General features: G+C 43.2%; 1 protein-coding gene across 3 annotated transcripts in view; it reads left to right on the top strand.

Annotated features, from left to right (window-relative positions):
- Window positions 1–15,513, top strand: part of sdk2b (sidekick cell adhesion molecule 2b) — a 352,080-nt gene that overhangs the window by 12,054 nt on the left and 324,513 nt on the right. For 2 of the 3 annotated variants that reach the window (XM_037081071.1, XM_037081070.1), the window contains exon 3: window positions 8,710–8,807. The exons of the other annotated variant lie outside the window; for it this stretch is intronic. In XM_037081071.1, the coding sequence (XP_036936966.1) occupies window positions 8,768–8,807 (40 nt within the window). In that variant the 5' untranslated portion in view covers window positions 8,710–8,767. The remainder of the gene's footprint in view (window positions 1–8,709; window positions 8,808–15,513) is intronic. 3 annotated transcript variants of the gene reach the window in all.

The raw sequence follows: 15,513 nt of genomic DNA, 5'->3' as shown, positions 1-15,513 counted from the left end.
CATGAAGGCCGGTTGGGTCAACATCCCACTAGTAGTGTCTATAATGACTCTGAAGGACACACAGAGTTTAAAAGCCTGCGACTCCGGTCCAGTTAGTCAGAACTGAGGAAGCCATTTGGTTGAGAGGTGAAACATCTTCAAGAACCTGAAACAAGTCCAGATGCCGTTGATGCAGCACATAGAATCGCTCATAAATACCAATCTCCAAAAAACGCAGTTAAAGTTTTTCATTAAGGTCCACTAATTACTCCTTGAGTAATTAACTCACATGTCAAAAAATGCCCTTCATTGCAATGTTGAGGAAAGAGAGAAAAGGAATTCCTGGATCCATCCCTTTATCACGATCCGTTCCAAAAGTCAGTGGTGTTGATTCTGGGCCGAGACCCGTCCTCCCTCCAAGTGTTCTGGAAATCTGTTCAGCAACCTTTATGTAATCCTTTGTCGCCTAGATCTTGGCATAAATCCCTCCACACAGGACGGATTTACTTCAAGCTAAATTTAAAACTAAATTGTACAGGAAGCATCTACATGTATTTCTGTATGGTAGCCTACAGTAAGAGGTGTTGCATCATCAGTTTCACTATATGGAGCTGCGAAATGAAAGGGGCTGGCACTGTAGGATCAATACACTTGATCCAGAGTATTTTAGTGCTCACTTGGCAACGAGTGTATTTATCTCCTGACCTCAGCCATGTTTTATTTGAACTGACTTTCATTCATTACTGCAAAAAAAAACAACAAAACATCCAAGCATCTCACCCAATTTTTAAGTGTTTTAAGCACATTTTAATCTGCGGGGTGCAGCTTCCATCACCCTCACCTTCAGAGGGAAGATGAAACGAGCAGATGAAAGAGAGACAGAGAGACACATGAAAGAGAGTGAACAATTATATGCCACCCATTAATCTGATGAAACTCTGGAAAAAATGGGGAAGGTTTTTATTTTTTTTTTTTCCTTTTGTTTTTTGTAAGACTGCACTAGGCTGTGTGGTGCTTACCTTCGCATCTCACAGAGAAGCCTAACGATTTGTTTGAAAGCCAGCTCGCTGCTCCTGGGTGGCAGGCATGAATAGGAAAACAGTGAGGCAAACAAGCCCAGCCAGGTGTGCACGGCGGCGTGATGGGAACAGAGTCGCAGAGCCAGCCGGCGTGGCATTCAGAGAGGTGTGAGAGGTGCCCTTCTCTGCCTCTAATGCATCCGGGGGTGGTTGATTGATTTTTTTTTTGCGCAGAAGCGGGTGTCTTAATGTCCTAATGCATTGCTCTGTCACAGAGGGCTGCCTTGGCAAGCTGCCCTTTCTGCAGACTGATCTGCCGCTCGATTGGATGAGACCAGGGTAAATAAATAAAGAGGGAGGCCGGGAGAGGAGGGCTGGAGGAGGAGACGGATGGGCCACAAGCATGATTACACCACCAGATAAACATGAAGACACACACACACACACACACAGGCTCATATTATTCTCCTATAAAACATGGTTCCAAACGAGTTGTCAAACACACACGCGCACGGAGATTATTTCACAGCTATGTTTGCTGTTTCTTTACTGGATATTGATTTGACCAGGCCAGGCTCGGTTCATCTCAGGCCACGGGCCGCTGTTGTTGTTCTGCTCCTGAAGACAGATAACACACAAAATCAATATGGTTTGACAGCATTTTCATGTGCTTTTACTTTTGTGCGGCTCGAACCTTTGTATCATTGTAACTCTGTCTCTGAAGAGTTATGTACCTGTGCATCTGATCTGCTGTAGTAGTTTACATCCATCGGCAAAATTCAGCGTGAGAAAACGCTCCGGTGTGGAGGTCGTGAAGGGTTAAGCTTGTGTGAAACGTTCGCCTCGCCATTTACCCCGTCAAGCCAGTGTTGACATTTTATCTTTGACGAACTGTCTCGTAAGAAAACACACTCGGCTCAGAAAACAGACTGCAGCTCCTCCACAAAAGGGAGCTGTTGGGTCACTGTCAGACCGGTTCATAACGTGAACCACCCAACAGGAAACTCAAGTATCCCTGCAAACACTTAGAAGTTCAACGACTGTTTTTCAGCATCCTATTAGAACATCCTGCCTGGTGCATCCATTCATTTAACGTTTTATTTGTATAGAGACAAGTATGTAGGATAACCTGCCACACATGACAGCACGTATGGCCAAGGCTAATTTGCACTGCCTGTCCCTAGATGGGCCTTTAAATTACATAAAATCAATAATACATATGAACTCAACACAAAAATGCATAAAAGATAATACAGTCAGGACAATGTAAAACACAAACTGTAATATCATGCATTGACAATACAATAACACTATAAAACAGTATAAATCACCAGATTGTTCATGAGGGCACAACGGATCCCTTTAAAATGTTTTTCCATTTAAAAAAAAAAATGGACATTGTCTGTATACGTTGACCATTTCACAGCAAATTAAATTGTAAAGGGAAAAGTGAAGGGTTGTAACACAAAACTGAGTTCAGTTCCTTTCTGCAATATAACAGAAAAAATGCAAAAATAAACTTTTATACAGTGGAGAGCTGAGGTGGAGTCAGACGAGTGAAGCTGCTGTACAGTCTGGCAGTACGGCAATGGATATTTCTGTAGTTGAACTGATTATGAAACTGAAATGATATTGTATTAAAAACAAAGACATATGTATTTATTTTCCCTTGCAGTGATATGATACATGTCTCGTGAGTTTTAAGGGTCAGATCGGACTGTCACTGGATGTAAAAAACATCATCTGTTTCTCCTGAAATTCAGCAGCTCTGCTTAAATAATTCAGACTGTTAAAAAAATAAACACCTTTGAACAAATATTAGCCTCTAAACATATTTCCTGTAGATTAATTTCATCAGGTCTTTATGTACGCCGCCATCCTAAATATTTGCTGGGTTTCTACAGATCCTGTCAGAAACTTCTGAAAACTGCTTCAAGTGAAATTCTGAACTGTCCTGGGGAGCAGAACAATGTTTTTGGAAGAAGATGTTGCCGTTGAATATTTCAAACGTGAAGTCAATACTGTGAGCTGTATGAATGAAACTCCATTCTAACCTTGTTGTATTGGACTTGGCAGCCCATACTCTGCGAGATAAATGCTTCAGAGCATTATCTGGCCACAATACTGTCTTTAGGGTTGGTTTTTAGAGAGAATTGTGTGTTGGCAAGTTGCATGAACTGACACTTTAGGATGTCACGAGGATGCACGTCCTTGTCCTAGTGAGCTTATTTCACACTGACCACGACCTTACTGGAACCTTAACTCACTGGTTTTGGTGCCTCATCAACACATTTTGTAAGAAGAAACAACAGCAACACCTCAGCAGGGATCGTTGTGAAAATACAGTCAGTGGCCTCATGTTTCTCTCGAATATATTTAGCATAATACTTCCATATGGACGTAATTAATGTGCAGGAGAGAAGGTTGTATATTTAGAGGATGCAGCAGCGGAGAGGTGGGTGAAGCTGCAAAGTCACAGCCGTCTCTCTCATCTTTCCGCTCTTGCTTACTGTAATGTTATTACACTATTAAAATAAATGAGCACCACTCAAGTCTTAGTGTTTATGAGCTTTCTTTAACAGCTTTTTTTTTTTTTCACTCCCATGACTTCTAATGAGAAATTCACAATAAGTGGGAAAACCCATCAGTCATATCCGAGTCATCGCGGAGAATATTTGCCCACTTAAATTTCATCTCTGAGACGAAAATTCAAATGGGCGAATTGTTCATTATTGCGCACTTTGTCGTGATTGATGTGTTTGGACTGAAAGATTACAGTTCTTACAAACAGGTCATAATTCTAGGCTTTTACAGTACATAGTTTTATTTTCACTGTTAGTCTTTTTTGTTGCCGTTATCGGGGGGATCAGCTCAGCCACAACCGAGACATGATTTGCGTGATATGGATATGATATATAACACGCCCTGCAGACTGCAGGATGTGGCATCCTGATGTTGGCAGCCAAGTCCTACAAGTGCCAATTTCTGTCTCGAGAGAAATAATTCTTCGAGAAGAGCATTTGTGTTGCCAAAAAATTGTAATTTGCGGCTTCAATGGAGTGTTAAAATGTAATGACCCAGGGTGGAGCGGAGTAGGGGGGGAAGAGACTTGGGAATTAGCCCGCATCAAAGGAGTCTTTGTGAGCTCCTTCACCCCTCCCCACCTCACTAACACACAATAAATACCAACAATAATTGTTTGAAATTATGTGTACTTGCAGGGAGACACTGGGTTTCTTACGAAGGCTCTGTCAGACACGAACACACAGCGGACTCGTTCTGAGAAGACACTGGCTCAATTTGCCGGCACGTAACTCCACTCAGCCCGAAAACACTGCAGCTTCTCACGGAAACTATAGTCAGGAGATTTTATTCTATAGCAAACAACGCGCTCACTTGACTGCTCCCAGTAGTACTGGAGGAAAACCAATATAACATTTGAGTGCAAATGGCAAACTCTCGCCACAGGAAATGTAAACTGCGGGGTGCTGGCTCCTCTCCGCCACAATTGCTGAGGTGAGCACTGAACCCTCCACCTGCAATCACGGTACCCTCCACGGCCCCTTTGCTCCTCTCAGCGCCGACTGCGTCGACTGTAGGGTAAACACACCGGGTCAGGTAAAAGGGGTTTGCTTGTTTGTATTTCTCCTCGAAGCTCCAGTAAAGAGCTGTTGCAGCCTCCTCTTGCTCGCTGCAGAGGCCCGCCTTTTAGAAAAGCACCCCCTTTCGCGGCCAGCATGACTGTAGCTTCGCGGCAAAGTTATTCGTAATTGCTGCCTTTTGTGCTGCAAAATACGGAGAGAATATGCTGGTGAACACATTCTGTGTGTGTGTGATTGCGATTTGTGTCTGCGAGCGACAGCAGAGTGATTTACTCCTCCCTTGTGCTTCAAACACATTACAGACCCTGTCTTTTCAGTCAGTGGCTCCCAAAGAAAAGCATTCCAGATTTTTGCAATGACAGGTGCCGGTGGTTACGCAGCGTCCTTGGGATCTGCAGTCAGTCGTTAATGCCTTTCATACAGGGCTCAGCGTGCGCTCCATAGGCCTCTCGTCCTCGCCGGGTTGTAAGGCAGGTTGAACAGGAAACTGTTAAGATGAAAATGTGAGCCAGTTCAGATTATCATCATTTTTATTATTAATGCATTTTGGAGCCAAGAGTGACAATATTTGTACAAGAGGGTGGAGCTGAGGTGTAGCAAGAACCTGGTACTGTTAGCTATGAGCTAATGCTAGCTTGGTTAGCAAGATGGATCCAGAATAAATGCTCAGTGATATTAATTGGGATGCTGATTTTAAAGTAGTTACTCAGACCATGAACTCATTGAAAAACCGTTTCCTGAGGTGATGAATCAAGTTCCTCATTGGCATCCATACAGCTGGACTTTCTGCAACCAGTAGAGCTGGTTTCACATGTTTCACGCTAAACTGTAATGTGTTCCTTCTTATTTGTTTATTGGAAATGATGACAGAAAGAAGAATAGTGTCTATGCAAACGTTTTGTCGATGTGATGTACAGTGATTAGACTAAATGTGCAATAAATCCATTCATGTTGCACCTTGGGCACGAAGAAAGCAGGCCTTGAATTATAGGTCCTGTTTTAATTAAGAGGTAATCATCGTGTTGGCTTCTAATCCCTGCAATATATTACTTTCAGCTATTGTTTTACAATTTCTTTTCCTCTCTCGGTGGGCAGAGTTTAACTCACCATACGTATGATAAAAGAAACAAGAGGCTAAAAGTACGCGCATGTATTGAAGGAAGAAAAACACTCGAGGGGCCCCCTTTTGACCCCCCACCTCCTCTTTTCTCCCACTCTCTTCTGAATTAATTTAGTCTGGTGCACATTGTATTTTCAGCACAATACATGTTGTACAAAATTCCCCAAAAATGCAACACTGGGTCCCATCATTTTACGTAAGTATTAACAAAATGAGTGACAACTGCAAACGAGTCCAGACCACAGCTGTATTCAAATAAGCATGATGTTTTGATCTCTGTTTAATTAAAGTTGCAATTTGGAGTCACTTCTGCTGGCCTGTTTGTTTAATTAGTACTGTATTATCCACTAAAGCATATTATAAACAAAACACTGCTTTTTAAACAGTGCATCACTGTATTGAGCAAATTTACCATCAATTAAAGTAAAACCTGGAGCCCTTTGGCCCCTTGTGGATCTGGGTGTGTGCCTGATTTTTCCAACTAGATAATCGAGCAGGTCTCAAGACCACGAGCATTTACAGCCTCTACTGATATAGAACAGGACACGTAAAGCCTGGATCACAGTTGGAGTTCCAGATAATCACAAAGTTATTGGAGGTTTTTCTTTGATCGAAAGAAAAAAATATCTTTTTGTGACCCCGATGGTTGCAATAAATAAATCGTGTGCCGTGAACGCTCAAACGTTCAGGAGTCAAGCTCCTCGGGGGGGCTGAGGAACTTAGCTCCTGAAGGCTTTCAAGGCCAGCAAACCATGATCAAAACAACTCATAAGTCTATGGACATATTTTGACCAATACTTGCCTTCTACTCCAGCGGGGTGTCTGTCCGATGTCAGTAAAGTCCGACACCCCTGAGCCACACACTCGCAATGCACCCTGATGTTTAGATCTTGTTGATTTTCAGTCATAAACCAGTGGAATTACCTTGGAACATGGGAACCAGTCGTCGGTCCCGTGGCTGTCATAGCAACAATGCTGCTCGCTGCTGCCACGCTTTGCAAGTGACCTGTCATCTTTCAACTTCACTCTCGCAGTGGTCGCCACATTGAAGTGGTAATGGCCGAAAATGGAGGTCAGATCACACAGGGTCATTATCCGCCAAGGCACATTAGATTATTATCTCAGCAGCGCTTCTTTATGGGTCACCACAGACTGCTGCTAAAGTTGTCCGTCAGACAGGAATAAGTCAGCTCCTCCCTGCAGTTTGGGCTAATTACAATATGGACACCCACACACTAGTAAATGTCATCACACTGACCGAATGTGAAAATACAGGTTAAAAACAAGAAACCAATCACTAAACCCTTCATGAGAGTGATGGCCAACTCCTGTGGCACATGTGCTGGACCTTCTGGTGAATACTACACACATTATAAGTTAGAAAAGGTTGTTTTATCATATTTTATGGTCGTGTTGAGGATGCTGTTGGAAGGATGCAGTTTGAGGAGAGAGTCTGCTATGTAGTCTGGTGGGACAGCAGCAGATATTTCTGTATCTTTTGACCACAGCATGGTGGGGGATAACTTTTAGTTTCCTTCGGGCTCTGTGCAGCCACCTCACCACTGACGTTCTGGATGGTTTTAGTCACCCACTGCAGAGACTTCCTGTCCAGGGCCGTGCACAAACCATGCCAGTTTGTGATGTCTCCACTCTGATTTTAGTGGGTTTATGTGACTTTTTAAAAACTTAGGTGGCAATGATTGAGTGCTATGACCTTTTCTCCAAGGCAGTTTAGATGCTGTTTCAGATCCAGTGCCTACTGTGGTAGTTATTTGCATTGCAACAACAAAAGAACTGTCTCTCAGTCAGGTAAACTGGTTCCAGAGCAGCACCAGTACCTTACTGATCTAGAGCAGAATGGAGAACTTGCGTCTGGAGCTCGGCGTGTGGTTATCTTGACCAAGCACCAACTAAAAATGCCATTTTTTAAAAAACAGCGCTAGGATAGTGTGCTCTGACTTATCCACAGGATTTTCACTGCAGATGTTTGGATGCCAGTGTAGGCGTTAAAAGCCAGAAGCGGTACTTGTAAGGAGTTAATGTAGTTCGCCACAGTTGTTCCTAGCAATGCTGTGAAACTGGAGACATATACAGTGACTGTTCACCTGCTCCACCTCAGCTCCACTGATGTAGACAGGTGTGTGTTGTTGCCTCCTTTTTACTTTTTTTTTTTTTCTAACATCAACAATCCAGTCCTTGGTGAGGCTGTTACGTGTTTGTTGAAGCTGTCTGTCCATTTGATGGTCACACGAGGCATGGCATGAGGCGAAGAGGGTCAAGAAGTCCAGCCAAGGTCAGACGAGAAGAAAAAGGGAAAAGAATCAGGAGAAACTGCAGGGAGTGCATAATCACCAGCAAGGCCCTGTGTCTGTTTCTACAACTTCATCAGCCCAGCCACTAATTAAGACTAATTAGCAGGCACTGGGGGAAACAGGCAGGCTCAAAAAACTTAATTAATGTGAGGACCCACGATGTCTGGGCATAACAACTTCCTCAGCACCTGCTTAGCATGAGACAGCACATTAACCTACTGTTGCTCGCAGGTCTCCAGACAGTCCGCAGACCACCGGCAGAATCTTTAACCAGCTGTTGCAGCCTTTGATTAGCAGCGCAGCCTGAGCCTGTCGTGCCACAGCTAAATTGATCAGTTGATAGATGGCCTTTGCTCGATCCATAGAAGTAACCCCAGTCATTATAAACAAGAGCTCTTCAGCCCGCAGCCATGTATTTTCACAGATTATCAAGGTAAACTTTTTGGAAAATATTCTTACAGTGGGAGTTTATCGGAAAAACATTTTGTTTTGCTGCAGTTTTGTCTTGTCTCCTCTGTTATTTTGACGTTGTTTAGCAGCGTGATGAATAATTATTTGCCACCTGTGAGAGTGGAGGCGTCAGTGAAAAGTGTGTGTGCATGTGTGTGTGTGTGAATACACAATGATTACAAGGACAAATGTCTTCTTTTATTATTTTTCTGTGCGCTGATCTGCAGATTTTGATGTAGAAGAGGGCAACAAAAATCAGATGCTGAAATGGGAAACTCTTGATGGATGACCAGGACCTGCGAGGCCGAGGTGACCATGGGAGTCGGTCAGTGAACACATTTTCAGTAGCTGTGCTAGCTCGTCTACTTGTACTGTGAAGTGAAGATGTGTGTAACTGCCCTTGAAGAGTCCTTTCCTTTAATCAACCTTCCCGTGTTTCCTTATTCAGTATTTTTCCTTTCGTCAAAATGTGACTCAATGCAAAAAAAAAAAAAAAACCCACACAAAATGTAAAACGGATGATTATTCAGCGAACAAACTACAGCCAACCTTCCTCTGACATTACCCGTCATGCACACACAAACACAACTTCTCGTTAAACACATTTTGAAAAACAAACTTTTACGGATCCCTTTGATTACAAATGACTTTCCAACTTCTGCGTTTGTCATTTTCAACAAACAGCTGCGACTCAAACGTGCCCATTGAAGTGTTTTTTTTTTTTTAGAAATAAAAACTCATCATTAAAACCACCAGACAACATTGTCCTTTTGGTTGACATATGTCGCTTATACATACATGTGCTGGTTTGACTGGACTCAGTTTGAAAAGGTACATTAGCCCAGTGTGGCAGGGATCTGCATTTTCATGACATTATTATTCTCTCCTCGTCTTCTCTGAGGTTGGAGTTGAAGGATCTCCTCCTCCACTGACCAAGAAGTCCTGACAGTTGAGGAGTTTTTTTTTTTTGGGTCTTTTTCCTCAGTTGTTGTTCTATTGGATGAAGGCCTGGTCGCCCTCATTTCACAGCTTTGTTTGTTAGTTTAGTTTACGTTTGTTTTTCGTAGCTTAGGGAAGGAAGTTCTGGTTCCGGCCAACTGCATGGCCGGCCCAGCCATCTCCGATCTTCGCCAGGCCTCCAGATTTCTAGACTTATAGTTGTGGTTAATTCTGGCACCATTTGTCAACACAAATGTTTTTTTTTGTGCACATTTTTTTCATGGTACATCATCCTTTTTATATGTTACTTGTCAAAAAATGGAGCCAACTGTGTGTTTCGTGGTGAAAACTGAACGTGAAGAGTATCATCAGGGTAAAACTTTGAATAGTTCTCTTACTCTTGTGATCAGAAACATTGACCTGAAGCTCAATTACCTGTTTCTTTAAATAGTTTTCTGATAAAGAATAAGATAAAGATACTACTGATCCATTTCAGGCTTAAATATAGTATCAGTCCCACCAGTTTCAGTTTTTTGGGCCCCATCTACCCCGAGTCCGTATACAGATGGACAGTTTTGTTGGTTGAATGTATAATGGGGAATTATAAATTAGCAGTGATACTAGTTCACCTTTGGTCACAGCAGACTGTCCAGAATCACAGATATATCTTTTTATAAAGTACTTTTAAGATACCAAGTTCTGAAGTACCGCAGGATGTGGGGTCCTGCCGGTGTCAAGTAAGGGGAAAGTCAAACCTCTCAGTGAGTTGAGTGATGGAGCAGGAGCCAAGGTCAAGGAAGGGAGTAGGAATTGACAGCACTGATGTTCCTCCCACTGTGTTATCTGGGCCTGACAGACTGCCGAGTCACAGGGAGGCAGCCCTCCTTTTAGCTCATTTAGGAAGATATTACACCAAGGCATGTCGAGAGGGCACCTGCTGAGCCAACCTTCCTCTGACACTACCAGGAAGAGAAAAAACGTTCATGGAGAGCCCAAAGAGAGGACGTACTCCGGTACAGAGTCATTATAGAACTAATATGTCACTCCACATTTTATCATGATACATCAGGGAAATTAAATGGCTCACAGAAATAACAAAATCAGACGAGTTATGACTCCAAAAATGTGATTTCTTTGCGTGATACCAAGTCAGTGTCTGTTGAAAAGCTTGCAGTTTTAGAAGAATATGGCCAGAATTCAAAAGTAGGTCTAAAAACACTGGTCCGAGAGTTCACCTGGCGTCCAGCTCCACTGGATTTGGCAGCCTGACGTGAGAGTGAACACGGCGGGATACTGAAGTGGGACAGAACACAGTTTTCAAGACTGAAAGAGGGGCATACAGTAGCCTACAGAAGTGACGTATGATAGGCAACTGGACGTTTCACCTCTCTTATTCAATTCTTACTAACTGGAGGGGAGTTCCAGGCTTTAAACCCTGCGCAGAGAGTCGTGAAGGTCACACAAGAACAGGTCAGTTGGGTCAACAACTCACAAGTCGCCCCAACAACTCTGAAACTCAGAGTTCACAGGTGACCTTCACGACTCTATAAGGACACTCCCACACATGGTTTAAAAGCCTGCAACTCCCCTCCAGCTAGCAACAACTGAAGAAGCCTCTCAGATGAGAGGTGAAGTGTCTTCTAGAAACTGAAACAAAGCTAGTTGCCTGCGATACAGCGCTTAGTGTTACCATAAACCTTCATCAACACTGGCCTACAGAGGTGATTTACAGAAACAGTATTTCAAAAGATCGTGTCTATGGCTTCATATTTAAAAGATTAGTTCGCCCAAAAGAGAAAATTCAGTGATTATCTACTCAAACACAAAACATAAAGACTTTATTTACATCCATTTTCCAAGTCCCCGTCTACAGTATCTCAGTTGTATTTGAGAAATTGCTGTTTGATGTGAACCACCACGGCTCATAAACTTAATCTGCCTCTCCACCGGTGCATGAATGAGCTGATAATGTCCACATTTTTAATTTTTAAGGTGAACTTTAACTTTAATATTAGAGTAGTAATGGCCCTTTAATAAAACTGGAGTCAGTAATGATCCCACAAAGCACAGATTTTATAAATCGCATACAGTGATTGTCGGCGAGTGCGATGAATGTCATCCATTACCACTGTGAACTGTGGGAACTCACAGCTGCTGCCTGAAAAGCTTTAAAGGTCTTCAAAAAAACAAACTTACCCTTCACCAGAAATGTGAAATCCGTTGGTGGGCCAAGAAAATAAGACATATTTCATTTTCTCTTTCTTCGGGGTCATTCACATCTTTTCTCACTCCTTTGCTTTAAGTAGATAAATATCTGCTTATAAAAAAAACATCTGCTTTGTTGTTTCTTTAAAGAGAGTGTCTGCACTAAAAAAAACCTAAAAGGAAAAGTATTTTGAAAGAGTGAGAAGGTTGAAAGTTGTTAGTCTCAGTACATTTTAGGAGGAGCAGATAAGGAATTTGGAGCAGTAACTGTTTGCATCGAGCTTGCGAATCCTTTATCCTGCTGAAGCGTGAGTTGACTGTATTTATACGCCCACTGAAGACTTGTGTATTTTTCTCCATGTTGAATGTCTGTAACTGACCAAAAACCCCCCACTGTTTTGCAGTTTAATGTCAGTTTTACCACTAAATATTCCTCAGGCGGCCTGTGACGGTCTCGGCCTTTATGTTGTGTATTTATAACCTGCTTTGCGAAGCAGTTGGAGTGTGCAGCAGTGTAGCTGTCAGACTAGCAGATGAGGATGACGGGACGTGATGACCTGGTACGGGGAGGAGGGAGGGGTTGAAGGCGTGAGCTTGCATGGTTTGACGCCGGGGGGACGGCGTCTGACCCTGGGGCGGACAAACAGGAGCGGTGAGGTGGAGAGGTCGGTGTTATTAGATAGCATTAGATGCGATGGGGCACACTCCAGTTTCTTGTTGAACACAGCAGAGGGCAGTGGGGACCTCGCAGGAGAGCAGACATCGGCCTTGATTGACAAGGCTGCGAGACTTAACAAACAGAGGCGGCCATGATATGAGGGCAAAACAAGGAAGGGGAGTAAAGACGGGTGAGCGCCAGAGGTCAGATATGCTCCGGGAATGCCAGGAGAGCAGGGCGGTGCTTGTTTTTGTTTTTTTTATATCTAAGACCCGCAGGATCGTGCTGATTATAGAAATATTCAATCCTGAGCAACAAGATCAGTGTGATGATGAATAAGTCTCCCTTCTACGTCAACCTGTTACACACTTCTAAGCCCTGATAACCTGTAAAAAGAAAAAAAAAATCATGCTCATTTTGCAAATTGGCGCGATATCACAGTGGCCTATTTTCCTCAATTCCTCTCGCAGTGCGCGTGGCAGCAGGTGACAGGTTTAAATAGGATTTGCATCTGAAACCAGCAGGAATGCGAGCGTAATTCGTGTGCAGGGAAGATGGCATGGAGATTTGAATACAGAGGAGGAGGAGAGGAGGAGGGGAGGGAGAATGGAAGGCACCGTGTTTGACCTTGAAAGCAGAGCTGAGAGGAGGAAGACGGCGGGCGAGATTGAAAGAGAGATTTAGAAAGATAAAGGTGAGGAGATTAAGGAAGGCATGCAATAACACTGCCTTGTAAACAATAGCTTCAGGACGCCGCTGGAATAAAAAAAAAATAACATTATTTGAAAAATACAATGAACCCATATCAGATATTTCATGTAGGTGAAGGCCAGTTGTAAATTTTCAAATTAGACAAATACAAATACCTTTTAGAATTACTGTTCAACACTTTCTCCCTGATCATTTATAACTGAACTGTTAATCACGCAAACACATGATTAGATTTTGAATCCTCTCTCAGCAGAAACACAAATGTTCTCACTGAGGAGAAACAGTGCTGAATTATGTATGGCTTAAAATGTTAAATGGGATTGTTTGAGCGTGATTTAAAAAGCTATTTTTGGGCTCACGCGTCGCAGGAGGAAGTGTTTGAGTGTTATTGCCTCATTCTGCCTCTTACTATAGGACATGTAATGATTACACTCCAGGAACGAACGCTCCTGACTGCAGCATCCGAGAGCTGACGTGCCAACCTCGCTAGCGTGATTTGTAGCAGCTCTATACGTCGGGCGCAGGGAAAAGATTTGTGGGTCAGCTTATGTAGTACAGCAGTGGTTCACGATCCTCAGGGTGGGGATCGGCAAAGGTTTCCTGAAGGGTTGCGAGATGATAGATAAAAAAAAAAAAAAAAAAAAGGAAACAAGAAGAAGAAAAAATAGTAATGCTCGCGGTTCTGTGAGGCTCAACTCGGTGGGCGATCAAACAAAACCCCCCCGAGCACTAACATAATGCATAAGGGCTGCCTGGGTGAGTAATAGAACCACTTATCAGATTCAACATACAAAGGCAATCATCTTTGACATCACAACAATGGCAAGGCCAATAATAGAAGTGCAGCAGAAACATCATGCTGATCTACCAGGAGCTCGCATGTATGTGGTTTTTGCGTTCTGACAGCCGGGTTCACCTTCTTTGATGGACGACGCTGTATTTCTGTGCCGGAGCTCTCTACGTCAGCCACTGTTTCAACCACTGGCTGTATAAATAAGTATGAAGTATGGATGGAGCATCCTCTCTGACGGCCATAGGAAGGTAATAGTCCAACTGTATGTAAGCTTATGAGAAAATGCCTCGACCTCTCTCTTGATTTATTACCTCAGTTAACTGTTTTCTAATGAGTTTATGCTCTCAGCCGCCAGGGTCAAGTCTTCTTTAATACAGCCTGTTGTTCATTTTGTGAATTATGGACCCATTCATAATGAAATAGACCATAATGTAGTGTAGGGCGTGTCACCAGATCAGGATGTCTCCTGCCTCTTGCCCAAATATGGTCACTTCTGGGTCAAAAAAAAAAAGACTCAAAGACTCAAAACTTCAAACTGATGGTGATGTTACAGAAGGTTTTATACTTGGTGTTGACAGATGGTCCTGCTCCAGTGTTCTCTATAAAGGGCTAATGTTGGTCTGAGTGCTGCCTCAGCCATAGAGATGCTAACATGCTGATGTATAAAGCTTACTACCATCATCACTGTTTTAATGTAGTTTATCGTGGGGAAGCATTGGACAAATTAAACTGCTGACCTAATGATGATGATGATGATGATGTTACTACCGTCCATCCTGAGGGGAACCCGAATGTTTTTTCTACCAACTTTCATAGCAATTATTAATCAGAGAGTTAGAAAGAAGAAGCTCACGGTGGCGTTAGCAGCTCATCACACCTAGACGTCCAGTCAGAAAACACGTCGCTAGTAAAACCTTTCGTTTGGCTGCTGCTCTTTTCTCTTCCTTTCTGTTCCATTTTTTGTTTTTCTAGCAGTTTATAGAAGTTGAAATATGTCCAACAGAAGGTTCAGTGTTGCACCACTTTTCCCATTTATTCCATATGATGGACGGATACGCATGCAGCCCGGCTCCACGGAGGCGCCATGTTGCTTCGTATAAAACCCTAACTTCTAAATCCCTCAATCTTCGTGGCTTCATGAGGCTTCATCCTCTTCATATCTATACAATCCATCCAACAGTTGTAATATTTCAGTCTTGTACAAGGTGTTGAACTGAACTACAGACCAAGACCAAGCTCTGCTCATACCCTGACAGAGACAACCTGTGTGGAGGTTATAGGTTGCTTCATTTTAAGAAGGTTCTTTAAAACCGCTGTACTGGCCGGCTGCAGTGTTTTCACCATGAATGAACCAAACCTCTACCTGAGGCTTTTTGCCCCCCCACCACCACACCTCTCCCCTCATCCTTCTGCTTCTCTCTCCTCCATGACAGCACAGAGACGACGGTGCCTGCGTGTCGGTCGGGGATCAGCGGTCAGCTCGTTAATCGGGTCTGTCAGATGGTCCCATTACAGAGAGCAAAATTCTGCACGGTTTGTCTACAGGCTGGGTTTTTTTTCTCAGCCAGTCTTTTTAGCTCTGTAACAGACAGGACTAATCAAGAACCAATGAAAAGTGTCTCGGGTTGTTTGACTCGGCTGTTTACTTGCTTTTGAAATGTGTAAACCCGGAGAGGTCGCGTATTTTCCAGTCATTCGTTTCGTTGGTTCCCTCTTTCTCTTTGG

This window comes from Acanthopagrus latus, chromosome 20 (genome assembly GCF_904848185.1).
Source record: "Acanthopagrus latus isolate v.2019 chromosome 20, fAcaLat1.1, whole genome shotgun sequence".
In the NCBI taxonomy this organism is placed as follows: Eukaryota; Metazoa; Chordata; class Actinopteri; order Spariformes; family Sparidae; genus Acanthopagrus; species Acanthopagrus latus.
This window is presented reverse-complemented; position numbering and strand designations above follow the sequence as displayed.